Source organism: Mastomys coucha, unplaced genomic scaffold (genome assembly GCF_008632895.1).
Source record: "Mastomys coucha isolate ucsf_1 unplaced genomic scaffold, UCSF_Mcou_1 pScaffold21, whole genome shotgun sequence".
Lineage (NCBI taxonomy): Eukaryota > Metazoa > Chordata > Mammalia > Rodentia > Muridae > Mastomys > Mastomys coucha.
The window spans coordinates 109029485-109050372 of NW_022196904.1; the positions used below are offsets into that span (position 1 = coordinate 109029485).

The window sequence follows — 20888 nt, forward strand, 5'->3', positions numbered from 1 at the left end:
AGTTGTAGAGTGTTGGGCATGCAGACAACAATCAACATTCATTGAATGAATAAGAGAGCTTGTCACCAAGAACAGCACTAGTGACGCCCATAAATTTTGCTCATAGGTGCTTAATTCTATAATGGCAATTTTAAATATTCTTTCTAAATATTTTATCTTTAAACATTTCTCCCCCCCCCAAGAGTTCTTTAAGAGAGTTACTTTTCAAGTGATTCGGTTTGCATTTCATCCGTAATTGCACCATGTGGGAGGCAGCCTCTGATATGATCCCTACGTCCTGTCTCATACACTGTGTAATTGGCTCCCTCGAGTTTGAGGTAGATGTGGAAATTCACTTCTTATAAACAAAATATGACAAAAGGGATGGGTTGTTCCCTCCAAGAAAGTTCACAAGAAGGTTAGTTTCTGTTTCTTTTGCTTATTCTTTCAGTCTTACGCTGAAGGAAAACTACTCCCTGTGGGGAGAATCATGTGGTGAGGGATAGAGCCAAGGGCCAATGATGTGCTCAAACCTACTAAAAACCATGGAGCAAGACCAGAGTTAGATGTCAGCCAATGAGACCCTCAGACCAGTGCACAGCCTGGGCTAGTATTCTGACTCCAGCTTCACAGAAGACATGGGACCAGAGACATACAACCAGACAGACAGCCGAGTGGCTCTTAGGAGTTCTGACCCAGAGACACTGTGTGATAATTCCTCCTTGTCTGAAGATGCTATGTTGTGGTATGTCACAATAGATATCTAGTATATACAATTATATAATTTCTGCTCCTTATAATTTATTTCTGAGTCCCAAAACATGGCTAGTTATTAATGAATGTCTATGGGCATCTAAAAATAGACATTTTATATTGTAGGATTTTTGATATGCTATTGTGAATGGAAGCCCTTGGAAAGAGTCCTACCTCTCACTGACCTTCTCTGCAAAGCCGATTAACTGAAATTTCAGTGATCATGGAGAGCCTGAGATACTGCAGATCCCAAAGTTTAATTATAATTTCTCCTGGGCTATCTTTAGCTCTCTTGCTCACCTCTGTGTCTTACCTAATGTCCTTGTGACTAAGCCTCTGGAATGCATTAGCCTGGCAGACCACTAGCTTCTGGCAACCAAATGCTAAGAATGATGTCAGCATCTGGGCTGGCAACATGGATTTTTCTACTTTTGCTATAACTGGACTAGATGACTAGACGATGTTTCTACCAATGTATCTAAAAAGTGCCTCAATGTATAACTTTCTTTGTTTTGCTTCTGTAAAAACTTCATCAGACTGTTACCAGATGGGAACAGAGTTTAGGGATAACCTGAATCTGTGCTTCCCAATATGGGCACTAGTTTTTAGCTCCAGAAAAACTCCTCTTATCCCCTGTGAGGTAGGAGCTGTGTTTTCATGTTAACATTAATTATCTGGAGAAAGAGTGAGAGATACACACTGCTGGTGAGTCAAGATCACTGCTTATTCCATTATCTTCATATTCAAGTTACTCTTCTATTTGAATTATGCACTAGGTCATGTAATTTATATGTAAGAACTGATGTCTGCTTTGCTTTTATTTTACTTATCTGAGGAACCATCTTTAAACCACTGATTCCTCCCATCTCCAATGTGTTATTAGCCAGTTCCAAATTAGACAATCCTCCAGCCCAGGGAGGTGTGGCTTCATCCTCTGCTCCATCACCACAGCTCTTGTGCCACCTTGGTCCGTCTTGGTATTCTTTACCATCACATACCCTGGGTGGCCACTACCATAAAGAGAGCAGAGGGAGAAGTCAGCGTGCCTCTGGGAGGCCATACAGAAATGACAGATGGGATGCGCACCACTTCCTACTGACCCTCATATGGTGCTGGTGGATAAGCATGCAGGTGCAGTGGATAGACTTGGCCAGGTACATCTTACAGACCTGGGCCTGAAGCTGCTTCTGCAAGAAATCCTCAGTCTTCAGGCCTACATATAAACCAGTCTCACCTTTCCTCATCTAGCAACCCCAGTGCTAATGGATCACTGCAGAAGGACATTGTCCTCAGGAAGATGCCCTGGGTCCTATTAGTCCAGGACCAGCAGCTTCTGAAAGCCTTGTGAGTCTTGGCCAAGGTAAAGCTGACCCTTCAGACCTCATGTTTGTCCCAGAGCATATGTTTACCCGTCAGCTTCAGCTTCTGATTGGGATGAACTTTCTCAAAGGGTCTCTGTGGGGCCACATAGATTTTATGACAAGACTCTGCTCCTACTAGTCTCTGCATTAGCATCTCTGCTCCCACTAATATTGTTTACTCTAGCTGATTAACATTTTCATTTTCTTTGTATTTTTCAGTTTTCCTCTGTGTATGATATACATGTATGTTTCACATGCATATGAAGCCAAAATTGATGTGAAGAATCATCTTGGATTTCTCTTCCATCTTATTCATCAAATCTGTGTTTCTTAATCAAATCCTGAGCTTGACAATATAACCAGCTTGCTCTGGAGATCCCTGAGGCTGAAATTAAAGGTGGCTGCCTGCCACTTAGACCCACCTGACATTTTATATGGCTTCTGAGGATCCAGATGTCAACAAGCATTTTAACCATTGAAACATCTCTCCAGTCTCTGCATTTTTTAAAAGCATGTGTGAGTGTGTGTGTGTGAGTGTGTGTGTTTGTGTGTGTGTGTGTGTGTGTGTGTGTGTGTGTGTGTATGTTGTAGTGAATTTAAGGAGCATGTGGGCATCAAAGGACTACTTTCAGGAGTTGGCTCTCTCGTTTAACCACGTGTTCTAGGGACTGAATTCAAGTCATTGGTTTTATGTGGCAAATACTCTTACCCACTGAGCCATCTAGCCAGTTCATTTTTCTCTCTATTGCATATGGTTACATATTAGTAGCAAGATTAAATCAACTTTTATGATTTCATGGGGAACAGAAGAAGGTAGACAAGCACAGTAAAAAGACATCTTAGAGATACAATCAGAAAACTAAAGTTGTTACCAAACAATTCAGTTTCTCAAAAAAAAAATAAATTGAAAGAGAAAAATAGGAGTTTAAGGCAGCCAGGAGACTCATATAATAAAAGAAATTGTGGAGAGACAATAGAGTGCAATGTTGTAGCCATTCATTGTCCAGTTTCTCATTCGAGTAAGTAGAACATAAAAAGAAAATGTATTACACAGTTTCTAGTCCCAGGTTGGAAAATCTTCAATAACTTTCTACTGTGGTTATAAAATGAAATGCACACTCATTACTGAGACCTTAAGCATCCAATTCTCTGATTTTATAACCTCTGCTGAACAGCCACCCTCTGAGCAAGTCTTCCCACCGGGGAGCCATTGCCCAATGCTGTCTATGACGTACTCAGCTCTTTTCCTTTTCTATAGCTTCCTTCAGGTAGTTCTCACCAAATATCTTCCAAAATGAGCCCTCCTCTGACTTACACCAGGTACAGCCACCATTCTGGTTCCTGCCCATTTTCTTCATAGAGCATCTGCATGTTCCCACTCTGTCTTCCATTTTCTCTTCTGCCTGTCACTCATACAAGGGCAGAGACCCTGAGATGAGCAATGGCAATGGATCACAAAGGGGAAGAAGGGCCATTGGCCTTTGCCACCCCTGTCTTTTGCTTGATTGTCTGAGCTGCTTACAAAGACATCCCACTTTTGTTTTTGTTTGATTTCTCTTGTCGGCCTTTGTTTATTTATTTATTTATTTATTTTGCTTTATAATAAGCTGTTATTTTAGACTCTGCAAGGCATAAAGAGTTTCATAATTATGAAAAAAATCTCATCCAAACCTCCAGCACCTGCCACTTGGAAAGCACAATGCTGTGTCTAAATCCCTAGGGCTTGTTGTGAACCCATTCCCTCAGCCATCTTCTCTTCTTTTTCCAGATGCCAAAGGATCTTGTACATAGGAGAGAGTGCTCACACTCAAGTGTTGTCTGCCATTTGTACTCAACATTAAATCTACCACAATGAGTAAGACGAGGTGGACTGTGCTGTTGTCTACACAACTACAGCTGCAGCATATTTTTTATATCACCGAGTCTTTAAACACTGTATCTACATAAAAGAGAAAGACCCAATAAGAGTAGTTATGATTCTTGCTAGAGGGCAACAGTCCACAGACATGGTGACCACATGAAAATATTACCATGATTATCCTCTGTGATTTTGCACAATGGCTTAGCACAATGTAATGTCTGTGTTATGTTGGGGTCCAAGTGAAGATAAAAGAGGGATTTAATAGTAGTGATTGGCCACAGTTCTTGCACAAAATAGAATTCACTGTGCAGAGCAAAGTAAGTAGTCTGGCAGTGGTAGCACATGCCTTTAATCGAAGCACTTGGGCAGCAGAGGCAGGTGAATCTCCAAGTTTAAGGCCAGCCTGGTCTACAGAGTGAGTTCCAGAATAGTCATGATTACACAGAGAAACCCTGTCTTGAAAAAACAAACAAACAAAAAAACAAAATAAGAACTTCAAAATTTCAGCTAAGGACTCCTAACAGTACTATATACAGTTTGGGTTTTAAAAGGTTTTATGGGGCATCCAGGAACTCTGCCCAACCAATGGCATAGGTTCCTTCCTGTCTGGGCCAGTGCCCTGAGCAGACCTTGGGTGCAAACTCTGCAGCCAGTCCCACAACACCAAGAGGAAGCTCCACTCCCAGGTGCTCTAACACACCCAGGATCCTGAGATCCCAGGAGCTTGATCATGCCAGGATCTCAGGGTCTCAGAGTCAGCTTGACTCCCAGGAGCGCTGACAGATCCAGGATCTCAGGATCATAGGATGCCAGAATCAAAGAAGCACAAAGACAGCTGGATTCTGAGGAGTTCTGACACAACCAGGATCACAGGAAGGACAGGCTCCAGTCAGATATAGTGAGGGCAGGTAGCACTAGAGATAATCAGGTGGCTGGACACAAGCATAAGAACATAAGCAACAGAAGCCAAGGTTACTTGGCATAATCAGAACTCAGTTCTTCTACCATAGAAAGTCCTGGATACACCATCACACCGGAAAAGCAAAATTCAGACCTAAAATTCACTTCTCATGATGGTGATAGAGGACTTTAAGAAGGACATAAATAACTCCCTTAAAGAAATACAGGAGAACACAAGTAAAGAGCTAGAAGCCCTTAAAGAGGAGACCCAAAAATCCCTTAAAGAATTATAGGAAAACACAATTAAACAGGCAAAGGAAATGAACAAAACCATCCAAGATCTAAAAACAGAAGTAGAAACAATAAAGAAATCACAAAGGGAGACACTAACCCTGTTCCTAACCCTAGAGTTAGGAAACCTAGGAAAGAAATCAGGAGTCATAGATGTAAGCATCACCAACAGAATACAAGAGATAGAAGAGAGAATCTCAGGGGCAGAAGATACCATAGAAAACATTGACACAATAGTCAAAGAAAATGCAAAAAGCAAAAAGCTCCTAACCAAAAACATCCAGGAAATCCAGGACACAATGAGAAGACCAAACCTAAGGATAATAGGTATAGAAGAGAGCAAAGATTGCCAACTTGAAGGGCCAATAAATATCTTCAACAAAATTATAGAAGAAAACTTCCCTAACCTAAAGAAAGAGATGCCCATGAACATACAAGAAGCCTACAGAACTCCAAATAGATTCCACCAGAAAAGAAACTCCTCCCATCACATCATAATCAAAACACCAAAGAAAGAATATTAAAAACAGTAAGGGGAAAAGGTCAAGTAACATATAAAGGCAGAACTATCAGAATTTCACCAGACTATTCACCAGAGACTATGAAAGCTAGAAGATCCTGGGCACATGTCATTCAGACCCTAAGAGAACACAAATGTTAACCCAAGCTACTATAACCAGCAAAACTCTCAATTCCCATAGACAGAAAAACAAAGATATTTCATGACAAAATCAAATTTACACAATATCTTTCCATAAATCCAGCCATACAAAGGGTAATAAATGGAAAACACCAACACAAGGAGGGAAACTACACCCTAGAAAAAGCAAGAAACCTAAAAGAAATCTTCAACAAACCTAAAAGAAGATAGTCACACAAACATAATTCCACCTCTAACAACAACAACAACAACAACAACAACAAAACAAGAAGTAACAATCACTTTTCCTTAGTCTCTCTTAAAATCAATGGACTCAATTCCCCCAAAAAGACAGACTAACAGACTGGATACATAAACAAGACCCAGCATTTTGCTGCATATGGGAAACTCACCACAGTAACAAAGATAGACACTACATCAGAGTAAAAGTTTGGAAAACAATTTTCCAAGCAAATGGCCCCAAGAAACAAGCTGGAGTAGCCATTCTATATCGAATAAAATCAACTTTCAACCAAAAGTTATGAAAAAAGATAAGGAAGGATACTTCATACTCATCAAAGGAAAAAATCTACCAAGATGAACTCTCAATTCCAAACATCTATGCTCCAAATGCAAGGGCAACTACATTCATAAAAGAAACTTTACTACAGCTCTAACCATACATCGCCCCCCACACAATAATGATGGGAGACTTTAACACCCTTCTCACATCAATGGACGATCATGGAAACAGCAACTAAACAGAGACATAGTGAAGCTAACAGAAGTTATGAGCCAAATGGATCTAACAGATATTTATAGAACATTTCATCCTAAAGCAAAAGAATATACCTTCTTCTCAGCACCTCATGGTACCTTCTCCAAAATTGACCATATAATTGGTCACAAAACAGGCCTCAACAGATACAAGAAGATTGAAATAATCTCATGCACCCTATCAGATCACTGTGAACTAAGGTTGGTCTTAAATACCAACAAAAACAATGGAAAGTCCACATGGAAGCTGAACAATGCTCTACTCAATGATAACTTGGTCAAGGAAGAAAGAAAGAAAGAAATTAAAGTCTTTTTAGAACTTAGTGAAAATGAAGACACATCATACCAAAACGTATGGGACACAATGAAAGCAGTGCTAAGAGGAAAATTCAGAGCTCTAATGCCTCCAAAAAGAAACTAAAGAGAGCTTACACTAGCAGCTTGACAGAACACCTGAAAGCTCTAGAACATAAAGAAGCAAATACACCCAAGAGGAGTAGATGGCAGGACATAATCAAACTCAGGGCTGAAATTAACCAAATAGAAACAAAAAGCACTATATGAAGAATCAACAAAACCAGGAGCTGGTTCTTTGAGAAAATCAACAAGATAGATAAACCTGTAGCCACACTAACTAGAGGTCACAGAGACAGTATCCAAATTAGTAAAATCAGAAATGAGAAGGCAGATATAACAATGAAATATGTCTTAAAATAATTATTCTGTTTCTTGAATATTAACAGTTGAAAATATTAAAATCGTGTTCTACAAACATCAAAAAAATTTTTTTTTGCTTTGGGTCTATAAAGTCCAGCACAGAATATTTTAAATGCTGAGTGTCCAGTTGGTGGAGCTGTTTTGGGAGGAAGTGGAACCTTCAGAAGCCCAGGCCTCCCTAATGAAAATAGATACTAGAAGTAGCCTTTGAAGGTTATGGCCCAGCCCCTGGTCCTTGCCCTGTTCTCTCTGCTTCACTGTCTATCATGGCACAGAGAGCCTCTATCACACACTTCTGAGCAGTTCTGCCCCACTTTGCCCCCATAATTGACTCAAGTCCTCTTAAAGCACATGCTGAAATAAATCTTTATCCTCTTACATTGTGCCTGCTAAGATGTGTGGTCATAATACAAACGTAGCCAACACAAACAGCAAAAGGTTAACTAGCTACTAGCACTGAAGGGAAGCTGTTATGACCCCTGTGGCCAAAGGGACAAAAAGAACTAGAACCACAGAAGAGCAAGCATTGACATTCAGAGGGATGCTGGCAATGGTGCCCGGGACCAAACAGGGCAAGGGAGGAGAGAAAGCCCTTTTGTCATGTTCCAGCTTCCTGAAGGACTCACCATTGCCAGAGCCCAGCCTAGATCCAACAGGCAATGGAACAAGGGGCTATAGACTGGAAGTAAGCCTCTCAGGCACTGGGGCAAGACAAGACAGCAGCAGGAGGTGGGGAGTGCTTGACAATGAACCCCAAAATTGATGTGAATTGGATAGTGAGGTCTGCTACCTTGAAGATGTGGCAAGATTGTTTCCATAGAAGATAGAGAAGCATACGGCCATTGTTCAGCCTCCCTTGCTCAGGTTTGACGTGGAACAAAGGGCAGTCAACATTTACAGAGGGGAGACCTGAGCCTCTGTTGTGAGAGCTCAGCACAAGCTGATGACTCCAAGTGAGTCCCTGCCCAGACTCCTCCCACATTGCAAGTAACACTATTGCTCCTCCCAGAGCTGGTCCCCACACATGTGCTGTCTCCTATCACACCTCATACTCATTATTATATTAAGGACAGGGTCTCTCTATGTAGCTCTGACCGTCCTGGGACTCACTATGTAGAGCAAGCTGGCCTCTGACTCACAAACACCCTGCCTGCTTGTGTCTTCTGAGTGCTGGGATCAAAGGCCTGTGCTGCCATGCCTGGCTATTACTGTAATAGTCTGAGAGCACACCCACAATGCTTTGGAGATTAGAAAGCATTCTTCAGCCAACAGAGGTTACTGTTAAAGGAGGGGGAAGCATATAGTTTTGGAATGCTCACACCATGCACCAGATTTGAGGTGGGCATAATCAGCACATCTTGCCCCATCCCTTCAGCATGGTGAGGTAGAATCTGGTGTACCCTGCTTTTCAGATGACAGATGTGAAGCTCAAGGAAATGATAAAATATCATTGATTTCTTCACTCGACTATCAAAAACTGTCTTTGCTTTCTGGTTAACCTTAACTGTGCAGGCCTGGGAGATGCTGCATTTGTCTGTATGTGGGGATATACTAGAATTCCTTGGGTTTTTCCACAAAATTCCAATTTTTCTGAAAGTCTAAACTGCATCAAGACATAATCTATGAACTTAAAAAGAAATCAGTTTGCCCAGCAGGCTAAGTTTCAGGATTTGAAAGACGGTGTCTAGTTAGATTGGAACACAGCTCTAGGTAGGGAGGTCTTCTGAGTCTTCCGAGTTCTTTGTTGCTGTGTGAAAACGTTAAGTTCATCGCCAGATACACAAAGGACAGCACATAGTAAAAGCCCATAGCGAATGCCTGGGGCACAGAATGAGGGGACACATTTTACAGCTGCGTTAGCACTGAACAGGAGCCGCTGCAGAACAGACAGTGGCTCAGCCCCCATCCATGCCTTTATTCTCCCTGTCCTGATATCTCACAGCGCTGGGTGTCCAGGGGAAGGGTGACTTGACACTTCCATTCTCTTTCCTGTGGAAGTTGTTATTATAAGCCACTGTTTTGTCTTTCTCTCTCTGTACCATTCTCAATACCCAAACCAGGGAGGACGGGCTTAGTACAGTGAAGCAGTTGAGGGAGAGCACTCCTGATTTCCTTCTCGACCAAAACCCTCAACCATTGCCCACACACCTCTGTGGGGAGTTCTAGAAAGAACCAGAAACCTTCAGAGTACGTGGTTGTTTAGAAAACCTGGCCTCATTCCCAAAGTAACCCCAGGCTCTCCCTGTACCTTTTAATGAGGTCCATCTCTGCCTGATCCCTCTTGCTAATGAGCAGATTTCGGCTATTTTCAAAGACATCTTCTATCTGGTCAGGCCAGAGGAACAGGTTGCTGTTCAGTTTGATATCTTCATCTGCAAAACATACAGAGTCTGCTGCAGGGTGTGGGGAATCAATTCAGCAAGTAAAGGGTCATCAGAAGTCCCACTTCTGTGGGGTGGCAGAAAATGAATGGGTTCCTCACTGTTCACTGGACACTTACTAGAGACCATGCTAGCATGCAGACAGCATTATTCTTCTTATTTTCACAGATGGAAAACAAAGCAGTGAATCTACATGGCCATGGTTGCTCTGCTCCATGACAGACTTCAAGTCCAAGCCCACCAATCCCAAGGCCTATGCTGTAACCACTCTGCCTGGTTGGCTTCTGAGAACAGTTATAAACATAGAATGGGGTTCCTCTTCTCTACCTCTTAGCACTTCACCTCCTCTGCAATAGTGGCAGTAACAGTTTCAATGCTATATATGCACCATGTCCATCATAGCTCTGGTTAATGATGTCCTTGTGGATTTAGGAGGTAGAGATGCACTGAGAGTCTAACATGTCTCCATGTAGACAATGGCACAGCGTCTGAATGTGTGGGTGGCTGCTTAGGCGGTCACTTTGCATTTCCAGTCTCTGTCCATGCTCCATAACACAATACAGTTTGGACCATATAGTTCATAACTGTTTTCAGCTGGAAATGATTTCTGAAGAACAGGAATTTTTCCCTTGTAGTTTAGTCCTTACTTTAAAACTCTGACTTGACCCAAAAAAGCCTTTAAGGGGCTTAAAGGGCCTTGAACTTTTTTTCCTTCTAAAGTATACAGAAACAGGTCTAGACTTTCACAGGTAGGACCATATTAAGATTATAGACAAATGAAATGATCAGTTTATCATAAGATTCTGCATTTGATAACTGTCCATGGACATGAGGCATTAGATGCCAATATAGGGGACTAAAAACTACAGGACAGCATCTAGATGTGTATTCTTTTTGCTCAATAAGATTCATAAGATTCAAACTCTTGTGTGTAAGAGTATGAATTAATGTGTCTAAGATGTGGGCATTTTGAAAGCAGCCTTCCTAATCCTAGGTAGAGGGATTGCTATGAATCTATTTTCTCCCAAGTTTTTTAATACAGCACATTTTCATATTTATATAGGAACACAGCATGCATGGGCACATATATAACAAAATATGGATACAGCACATTTACTTATTTAGATAGGAACACAAGCATGCATGAGCACATGTATGGCACAGACTTACTGGGCAAATCTGCATAATCCATCAGGAACTCAAGCCGTTCACTTGCATCTCTGAGTTGCCTCCTGAGCTTAAACACAGTGACATCACTGGATTTCTTTAAGTATTCAATGAGTGCCACTAGCTCTGCTGTGTTGGCAGGGGTCTCAGTGACTTTGTCAGCAATGGTGCTATACTGATTACAAATGCTATAGAGAAAAAAAAATGGTCATGACCACCATCAACAACATTGCCATTGCTGTCACCATCACCACCACCACTATGACCACCATCACCATCATCTCCATCACAATCACTATCGTTACCAACACTACCACCCTCACAATCATCATCACGATCATCATCATCACCATCCCCTCCATCATCATCATCACTATTGCTACCACCACCACCATCCTTACCATCACCACCACCATCATCATAATGTGCACATCTGGATTTACACCTGGAGGCCTGTGGTTGATGTGAGAAATCATCCTCCATTGCCTCTTTGCCTTTCTAAGCTAAAAATACAGGTGGCATACCACATCCAGATAGCACGTATGTGGGTTCCAGGGATCCAAACTCTAGTCCCCACACTTGTGTGGCAAGAGCATTAACCACTAAGCCATATTTACAGCCTGATATTTTTCCTAGAATTTTTGTACCTGGTATTGGTTTCCCGGTTTACATCCACTTGATACTGAATCAAACGGTCTTTAAGATTTTGGGCTCGCTCACAGAGGTCATGATTTAGGAACAAGGCATCAAGACAGAACATGGCCAAAGGCACGGTGATGTGCATGGATGCAATTTCATTTCTTCTCTTTTTTATGCTATTGATACTCTATAGAAAGAAGCACATTCCTAGTTTAATCACTATTTGAGTTCTACCCATTGCCCAGAGCCTTCCCCTTGGTCAATCCTAGTTCAACACTAAGCTTGGTGCTTGTAACAAAACACTGACTTCTCAACAAACTGACTGTAGCACATGACCAGAGTGTTGCCACACAGGCTTTGAGTGATGGCAGTATTTGAGGCATAAACTTTAAGGAAAGTCAGTCTCCTGCCTCTGCATTGTCTGTCGCCTGGCACCCCAAACTCAGAGGTAGCTCAGATATGTCCTCATACTTGTGTGCTAGGGGCCCACCAAGATATCATTTCTTAACAGCTAGAAAAAGAAAATTCAGACATTGCTCTCTCGGACCTTCACCAACGTTCCAAAGTTCTAGTCAAACCCTGGCTTGGAATGTTAAGTCATCCAAACTAATTGCCTCCAGCATTGTGGGTAGGGCATTAAAGCTTACAGAATGAGAGACTTATCCCAGGGCAAGGTCAAGTAAAATCCTCATTCTCAGTCAAGTACTGCAGCTAGGAATTAGCAAGAGACGTGTCTGTCTTTACTTCCCCAAAAGATTTGCATAGTGAGCGTTTTACCTAGGATGGGCAGAACCTTGAGCAAAGTGTATGTGTGAGAGACAGTCAGCAGCATTCAGCATTCTAGATTCAGCAGTCTGCATTCAGCATTCGGACTCACTAGAACTCAGACTAGAACCAGAACTTAGGTGGACTAGGACTTAGATTCATGCAGTCCGTAGCCGTCCACCCCCACACCCCCCTCCCCCCTCAGGCCCAGAGTGCTTGGGCCCGGGGGGGGGGGGGGGGTGCAGCACCAGTTGAGATTCAAGAGAGTGAGCATTCCAGATTGAAGCATTCAGCATTAAAGATTTGAGATTCGAGCCTCTACCCTCCTGGCTGGTGCACCCGCAGCCCACCCTCCCGCCCCCCCCACCGCCACTCTGACGGGGCCATGCTGCTGGAACATGCTTGGAGCCAGGGGTGCTGCACCAGTCCAGAAGAGATGGCTGCTGTTTTAGACCTAGTGTGTTTTAGATGGCCTCAGAGGTACCTCGACTACTGAGCTGCCAGATTTTTCATTTCTCTCTTTTGTAATGATTGTGAAAGCCTCATATCATTTTTGAGAAATACACTCAGATCCCACACTACTTGTGTTGAGTATGTTTGACAAAGCCGAATCCTGTGCACACCTGGCCAGAACCCATCGTCCCGTGGAACAAGGGACCCTGTAAGAAACTCCAGTCCATGGCAGAGTGTGACACTCTAAGTGGCATCTCTTACCATCACAAAGTCCTCAATTTCATGCTTTTCCTTCAGGAATACACTGATGCCCTGCTCTGCCATGTTGTCCAGCAAGTCATCATACTTCTTGTATACATTTAAGTATCTTTCATGTTGAAGAACACAACATAAAGCGCACAAACACAGGTCAATGAGTTAGATGGGCAAGGGAGGAACTAAAATAGGTAATAGCATTTAAAACATGAACTCAAACCAAGAAAGACCAATGGAATGGAAATATAACTAGAATCAAATTCAGGATTTTAGCTTCTAATCTCAATTTTGTGACTTCCTTGGTGCACAAATTTAGAGAAGATACTTAGCTGTTTGTCTTTTTTTTTTTTTTTTTTTTTTTAAGACCAGCATTGCGTTTTTATCTTAGGTGATTATAATAAACCACATTTTATAAAGTTATCATAAACCTTAACTATAGTAAGATATGTAGAATAGTTAATGCTATGCTGACTTAGAGTAAATGTAAAGTAAGCATCAGCACCCAGCTTTCCTTCTAACCCCCAAATTCTATGCCTAGTTTTCAGATGAAAATTTGGAATTAGGTAACCTACGGCATATGGAATTAGGCTCATCTGTTTTCATATCATGCAGGAATGGTAATTCTCTCCCAATTTTTGATTTAAAAATAAATTTGGGTTAACATAAAGATGGTACTGAGTAAGCATACAGAAAGGCTTGGTGGAGCCCTGAGGTACATTCCAAGTGTCAAGCAATCCCACAGACACCCTGGGACTAAAGAGAAACCATCACACTGCTGTTAGTGTAGAAAGAAGTGGATGTGTAAGACCCACGAGCAGGGAAGCCCCCACACAAAATGCACCAGGGCAGGATTCCAAACATGAGACTTATTTCTTCACAGATAAAGCAGTGTTATCAACTGAAGGGAGTTTGCTCCACAGGAGGGTTTTGACCACACCTGGAAACACTTTCAGTTGTCACAGCAGGGCAGTTCCTCTTGGCATATCATGGGTACAGCTGAGTATTCTGCTATACATCCCACCATATACAAGATGGTCTCAGTCCCCACAACAGAGAATTCTTCCCTCAGAATTGTGAACTAAACACATTTGCATCAGATTCATTTAGTAGCAAACTGAGTGATCATTGGTTTAGAGCAATCTCATCATGTGACTTTCAAACTTAAGATGCGTTTAGAGGGAAACATTTCATGTGGAAAGCTGTCTTACACTGATGTGAGCCTATTGGTTGTGGCCATTCATGGGTCTCTCTGTGTGCTGGTGCACACCTACAATCCTGTTATTCAGAAGGCTGAGGCAGGAGGATCATGGTTTTGGGGCCTGGATGAGCTACATAGTGAAAACCTGACTCTAAAACAAACAAAAAAACAAACAAAACCTGAAATACAATTACAAGTTTCATAAGAGAAATAAGTTTGTTGTCCCAGATCTTGGAGGAATATTAATTTTCTAAATTCCAGAAATGTCCAATGGCCCTGTGGATATGGATTTTTTTTTTTTTTAAAGACCAGCAGGATCTGCACCTGAATTTGAATCTTGGCTTTCCTATTTATTTCAGCCTCGCTGTGGGAGAGTTATACTCTCCTGGATGTAAAATGAGGAGGAAGTCAGACAGTCATACAGTGCGGGTAAGCACCCAGTGTTCTTATCTATGTGTTTCAGGTCTGTGTAGGGCAGGGACTGCTTACTGATGACTAAGAACGCTAAAAGCCTCATAGTCAACTCCGTTCTAAAGAGAGGGTGAAACCAACTTACTTGTAAGGTCCAACTTGATTTTTCTTAAATACCTCTAAAGTCTGATTCAAAAAATCTGAAACAAGGTTTTCTTCAGGATCAACAGTTCCAAGGATCATGTTGTAGCCTTTCAAGTCTGGGAAGAGTATGGACTCCACCTGAAGAACAGAACTCACTCTTAGGTGTGAACTCACACAGAAATAAGAAGCCAAACGCTTCCAACACAGGCTCTTGTCCTGGGACTCGGGGACTATGTGTAGTTTTGCTTTATTTCCTCTTGGTTAGTGGTGGAACTGCCCTGTTACCCTCTCTACCTCTCCATCTTCCTTCTCCCCCTCCACTTCCTCTCTCTCTTCTGTTCCTTCAGTTTCTGTTCCTTTCCAGTCTCATGCTCTTAGAGAATTCTTCTGGGCTCCCAAAGGATGTGGGTTTCTGTGTTTAATGTTCACCATCTGGTCTGCTTGGTACTCATCACTCTTGAAATTAAATGACTGTGTAATAAGCTATTCTAAGTGATCCCGGAAGTATAAATACCATAAGGGAATAATTCACATGTAAATGCTTATGTGTGTATGTGTATTTGTGTGTGTGTGTGTGTGTGTGTGTGTGTGTATGTGTGCAGGTGCATGTGGAAGCCAGAGGTCAACCTTGTGTGTTATTCCTCAGGAGCCATCTACCTTTATTTTTGTCACAGGGTCCCTTACTGGGACCTGGCTGTCTATTAGGCTAAGAATGGCTGGCCAGCAAACCCAAGGGAACTTCTCGTCTTTGCAACCCAACTACAGCTCTTGGATTACAAGCATGTGTCACCATGCCTAACTTTAACATGGGTTCCAGGCATCCAACACAGGTCCTCATACATAGGCAACAAACACTTTACCAACTAAGCTATTTTCCCAGCAACCTAAGTGGCTAGCTTTATTTGACATGTGCATTGTTGTATTCTCAGGCCTAACAAGAGCTTTGTACTTAGTAAGTGCTCAATAAAGAGCTGGGGACTGGGTTCAAAATTTGACTCCATCACTAACCAACACTGCACCCCAAAGAAAGCACTGCTCACTGAACTTCTCATCTGTATAAAACAGAAAGGTGCTGTGTTGTACACTTGGCTTAGAAAAACAAGAACAAATAAAAGAACAATGCCTCTGTCTCTCTGGTGTATGTCTACATTTGTGTGCCCATGTGTGTATCAGGTATGGGTGTATGCTCACAGGGGTCAGAAGTCAATATTGATTGTTTTTCTTGATCACTCTCAACTTTATTTTTTGAGACAGGGTTTTTTTTTTCTTGTTTTGTAGCCCTGGCTGGCCTAGAACTCACAAAGATCTACCTGCTTCTGCGCTTGGAATACAGGCATGTGCCACTCACTACACAGCCTGAGACAGGGCTATTTTTGAGTTAGGGTCTCTCACTGAACCTGAAGCTCATTTATCAGGTAAGCTAGCTAACCAGAGTGTTTTGGAGAACCACCTGTCTTTGCACACTCCCACCCCAGTTTTGTTTGTGGTGCAAACACTTTATAACTGGGTCACCTCTGCAGTTCAAACTCTTCAACTCTTTAATAGTATATTCATGTGTGTTCCTGAGTATTTTCATGTTCATGGTTCCTGCAGGCTGTAGAGTCCTTTCTAGAGACTCACTACCATATCACAGGGCCTTGTCTGCTTTGAAAATGTTTGGTGAGTCGATTCAGCAAAGATCTCCAGACTGCTCTCTGAGGTTCTATGCCTTATACATTACACATCTGCCCTTTAGGAGAGAGAGCAGCAGTTTAAAAAGTGTGGAAATGAGTACATGTGAGCTTGGTCCTTCTTGGGTGACCCAAAGCTTTAGCCTGGTGCAGGACAACTTCTTTGTTGTGGATATGTTGTAGGCAAAGCCTGAAAGCAAGAGACAAGACTGCCACTAGTCCAGGGCCTGGGTAAAGAAGCCCCAGGGAAGCACAGCTGACACCCCCCAGGCCTTTCAATAGATCCCATGTGAATGGAATTGTGGAGTCAGAGAAAGAAATTCTTCTTGTGGGGTTGAATGCAGAGGTTCTCCTATGTCCTGTGGATACTTTGAAATGGAAGCAAGAATGACCCTTTTCTTTCCAGGAGACTTTTACTTTCTTCCTATCCTTTCAGCTCTCTGATTCTGCACCCTTTGACTTCCCCCCATGCATGTCTCTGATGTTGGTATTGCCTGCAATGCTGACTGAGTGGATTCTGCCATCAAGACAAAGCCTGGCCACGCAGCTCCTTTTCATAGTCCTGTATGCACTCTCCTCATAATGAAAGGAACACAGGAGAGATACAGGGGAAACTGAGTGTGGGTAGATTCTATTCCATTGTATACATATACAGAATCCTCAAAGAATGAAACGTTAGAATGTAAAGGTAATGTGGTGCCATGGGTGAGACACCCACAGCTGTTCTGTGTGTTCCACTTCCCCTCTCATTTCATTCAGCTTTGATTCCTGCATCGTCTTCACCCCTTTCACATGAGTCTGGACTACACCAGCCTTGTCTTCCTGCCTTGTACTGCTCAGAATTTATTTTGGTTTTCTCCAGTAACTCTTTCTCACTGGTTCGCTTTCCTTTTTACAGCTCAAATGCTATTTATGTTTTAAATTATTACTGGGGTCTGGGGAAATGGCTCAGTGGGTAAGAGGCTTGCCACAGAAGCTCAAGGACCTGCATTTGGATCCCCAGCACCCATGTATATGCTGGGCACAATGATGTGTCTGTGATTCTCGTACTGGCAAGGCAGACAGGTAGAGCTTACAGGCCAACCAGCCTAGGTGAACTGAAGCGCTCCAGGTTCAGTGAGAGATTCTGCCACCAAAATAATGTCCACATAGATTATGAAGACATTTGACCTCTACCTTCCATAGACAAGCAAGCACACACATGTGTCATGTGTATGTATACTTATGTAGATATATGCCCACCCCCGCATAAACAAATGCATACAACACATACACATTAACACACACACATACCACACACACACACACACACACACACACACACACACACACACACACACACTTGAAGCTAATTTCAACTTGAAACTTTTTCAACTGTAATCCCTGATAGGGCCAGGGGTGTAGGAGATGTCCATTCATCTGCTTCTAGCTTTATATGTATGTCATAGACATTCAACCCTAAGGACTATCACTTAAAGTTTTGCTATTAAGATCAAAACAAAAAGCCCAAGCTTTTGGGAAGAAGGTGGTGCTGCAGACATTTTAGAAGAGAACTCAGTGCCTGCGGTTTCTTTCCATAGTCTAGTAACAACACCATTTGTTACAGGGCTGGCTTTCCAACCTGGTACAAACTGTGACCTCTGAGTATATCATCTTGGAGTTATAACACTCAGTCTAATACCAGTTCCTGCTGGGCTGTTTGGTGTGCTGCTGGAAGCCAAAGAGCTGACTCTCCAGCTCCAGCTGCTTGTAAACACAGCCAATCAACAGCAGAGACACAGACTCAAGGGGTATGTACTTCATGTGTCCCCAGCCCTACACTTATCTCTTCAAGTTACAGTCTTCTTTTTCATTTCCTTCATAGGGATGTTGCTTATAGGACAGGTGCCCACTCCTTCCCCTTCTACACACTCATTTCCGTGTTCAACCAAGCTTGGCTGATATCAAAACTCCAAGCACAGGGGTTGCTGGTAAAATTAGAGTCTCCATGTCACAGGCTTCTCCATAAACCTGAGCTCTGTGTTTGTGTTTGCATGTGTGCATATTTGTGTGTATGTGTGAGACTCCTTTCCCACTTCACCCAACTCTTTTTCATTTCTGTGTGTATGGTGCATGCCTGTATGTACAGAGGGCATGGCTGAAATCATGCGTGCTCCTCTATTGTTCTCCATCTTACTTTTTGAAACAGGGTCTCTCACTGAATCTAGAGCTCACTAACTTTGCTAATTCAAGCTGGCAGCAAGCCTCAGTCCTGTCTCCACATATCTATTCATTGCCAGGGCTGTAGGCACATGGCACCACACCTGGCTTTAACACAGCTGTTGGTGATTGCATTTAGGTCCTTAGCTTCAAGTGTGTGTGTGTGTGTGTGTGTGTGTGTGAGGGGGGGAGCCAGGGAGGGAGAGAGAGAGACAGATAGAGAGACAGAGAGACAGACAGAGACAGAGAGAGACAGGAGAGAAAGAGAGACAGAAACAGAGATCTCATAGGTCCCTTTCCTATGTGGAACTAGACATGGGTCCTCTTGTCATACCAACCACCCAAAGGGAAATGGAAAAATGTTAGGTCATGTGGACATCTTGCCTAGTAGACAAATTTTACTTGTAATTCACTCTGGAAAAGAATCTCAAAATAAAGAGCTTGAGCCAGGAAAGGAAGGGTTTTCTTCTCTTTCTAGAGCTCTACAGTGGCAAACAAACCCATGGAACCTCAAAACACAATGAAATATCTATTTTTGCTTAAATCTTGGGTCATTCATGCCAGCTTATCTTCAGTGAATTTTTAACCCATGTAGGATGCCTGGGGAAGGGTCTGTTCCTTCTGGGGACAACAGACAAAGGCAGAAAGTTAGGAGAGATGTAGGAAAGACCTATATCAATCTTCCTCAAAACAAGGAGGTGCACTGGGGATGAATCCCAAAGATAATCTGCCTAACGGAATACCACGTGGACCATGATGCTGCAATCAGCCACTTGATTATTCAGTAACAAACTCAAATATAAAAATATAAAGGAATGATTAGGCAAAAACTATACCTTGGGGATCCCATCAGAATTCTTAATAATTTCCAAGAAGGAATTCTTTATTAATTGCCAGCAGTCATCAAAAGTTGGATTGAAGACAATAATGGGATCATCCACTTCAAGTTTAATCATGATTAGCTGAGGTATAAAGAAGTCCATCTCTTGGTAAGGCTCCTTAAAATCGTTTCCATCCTTTAGGAGACACAAGTTATACCAGGTTCTGATATCCATTCATAGTGCTATCGAAGAACTGAGAAAGGATGCCAGCATGCTTTAAACTACGTCTACCCTGCCAGGAACTTATGCCTTCTGTAGGTCTCGAGGCCTTTCTACAGGATGGCTTATTTTAATCCAGGTCTCCTGTCCTATTTCTAAATCCCCACTGCCCTTCAAAATTATCTCAAAAAAAAAAAATCTCTTGTAAGTCTCCCTGCTTTCTTCAGTTGTGAATTTCCATATTTCTACTTCTCTCATGTTATTTTACCTTCCACTTAGAAGAATTCTCACCTTCCCTTTATCTTGTCTGTTGTAAACTTGAGGAGAGGATCTGTCTTGTTCATCTCTTTGCTTCAAAATGCCTAAGACAGCTAGCTATTAATACCTAGTAGGTGCTTAATAAAAACATATTGACTGAATCGAAAAGAATGTATACTTAAGTTACCTGTATACTTAAAACGACAATAAACTTGAACACATGGAGCATTTCTGTCAAAATGTAAACTTCCCTAAACAGAAGCCTTGATAACGGGATATCCAGGAGGTTCTGTGAGGTAAAGTAACACAAGACCCCATTCATAAACTACAGTGCTCAGTGCGGCCCTCATACAGCTATAGAGCCTTGTCTAAATGGCTGGCTTGAGAGCTTTTTAGACTGAGGGAAGACTGGAAGTGTATCAAACACAAATTTCAGCTTCCCTCAAACAAATACGTTACTTCTCTCTTTGTGTGGAATTTTATACCACACATGAGATGACGTAAAAGTTATTTTATTTTGCTTTGTTTTCCTGTGTGTCTTGAAAGTAGATGCACACCTCCACTGTTGCTTGGAAATGGACACCTCAGGGTGTGTCAGAGCCCAAACTCAGCATCGTTGGCTTTTATATGTTTCGAGCAACAGAGGTCTACTTGCCCCTGCCTCTACCTACTGAGATAAAAGGGATAAAAGGCATGGGCTTTTACTTTATTTGGGAAAATGCTTAGAATTTGACCTTTTTATAATCAGGGAATTTAAAAATATTCACTATACTTTAAAGGTGAAATAGGTTCACAGTATAAGCTTTCAAATATTCTCCCTTGATCTTTAGGCTGTCTAAATCTTGGGAGTTGGGGGTGGGGAATTATAATGCTTTGAAAACCAGGGCTTCGTGCATTACATTTATATTTCTTCTTTACTGAAGCAGTTTTACAAAGCTGTTAATTAGGCCCAACTAGCCTTTCATTCTTGCAGGTTCACTCTCAAAGACCTAACAATGAGCTACCACTGGCAACAGCTCCTAAATGTTA

The 20888-nt window shown here is 42.2% G+C and overlaps 1 protein-coding gene across 1 annotated transcript in view; it reads right to left on the reverse strand.

Annotated features, from left to right (window-relative positions):
- The window catches only part of Dnah3 (dynein axonemal heavy chain 3), a 172271-nt gene that overhangs the window by 127981 nt on the left and 23402 nt on the right, over window positions 1-20888 (reverse strand). Inside the window, exons 10-15 of the mRNA XM_031388102.1 lie at window positions 19398-19577; window positions 14694-14830; window positions 12946-13051; window positions 11475-11653; window positions 10831-11015; window positions 9528-9651 (exon numbers count right to left, since the gene is read on the reverse strand). Coding sequence (XP_031243962.1) covers window positions 9528-9651; window positions 10831-11015; window positions 11475-11653; window positions 12946-13051; window positions 14694-14830; window positions 19398-19577 — 911 coding nt within the window. The remainder of the gene's footprint in view (window positions 1-9527; window positions 9652-10830; window positions 11016-11474; window positions 11654-12945; window positions 13052-14693; window positions 14831-19397; window positions 19578-20888) is intronic.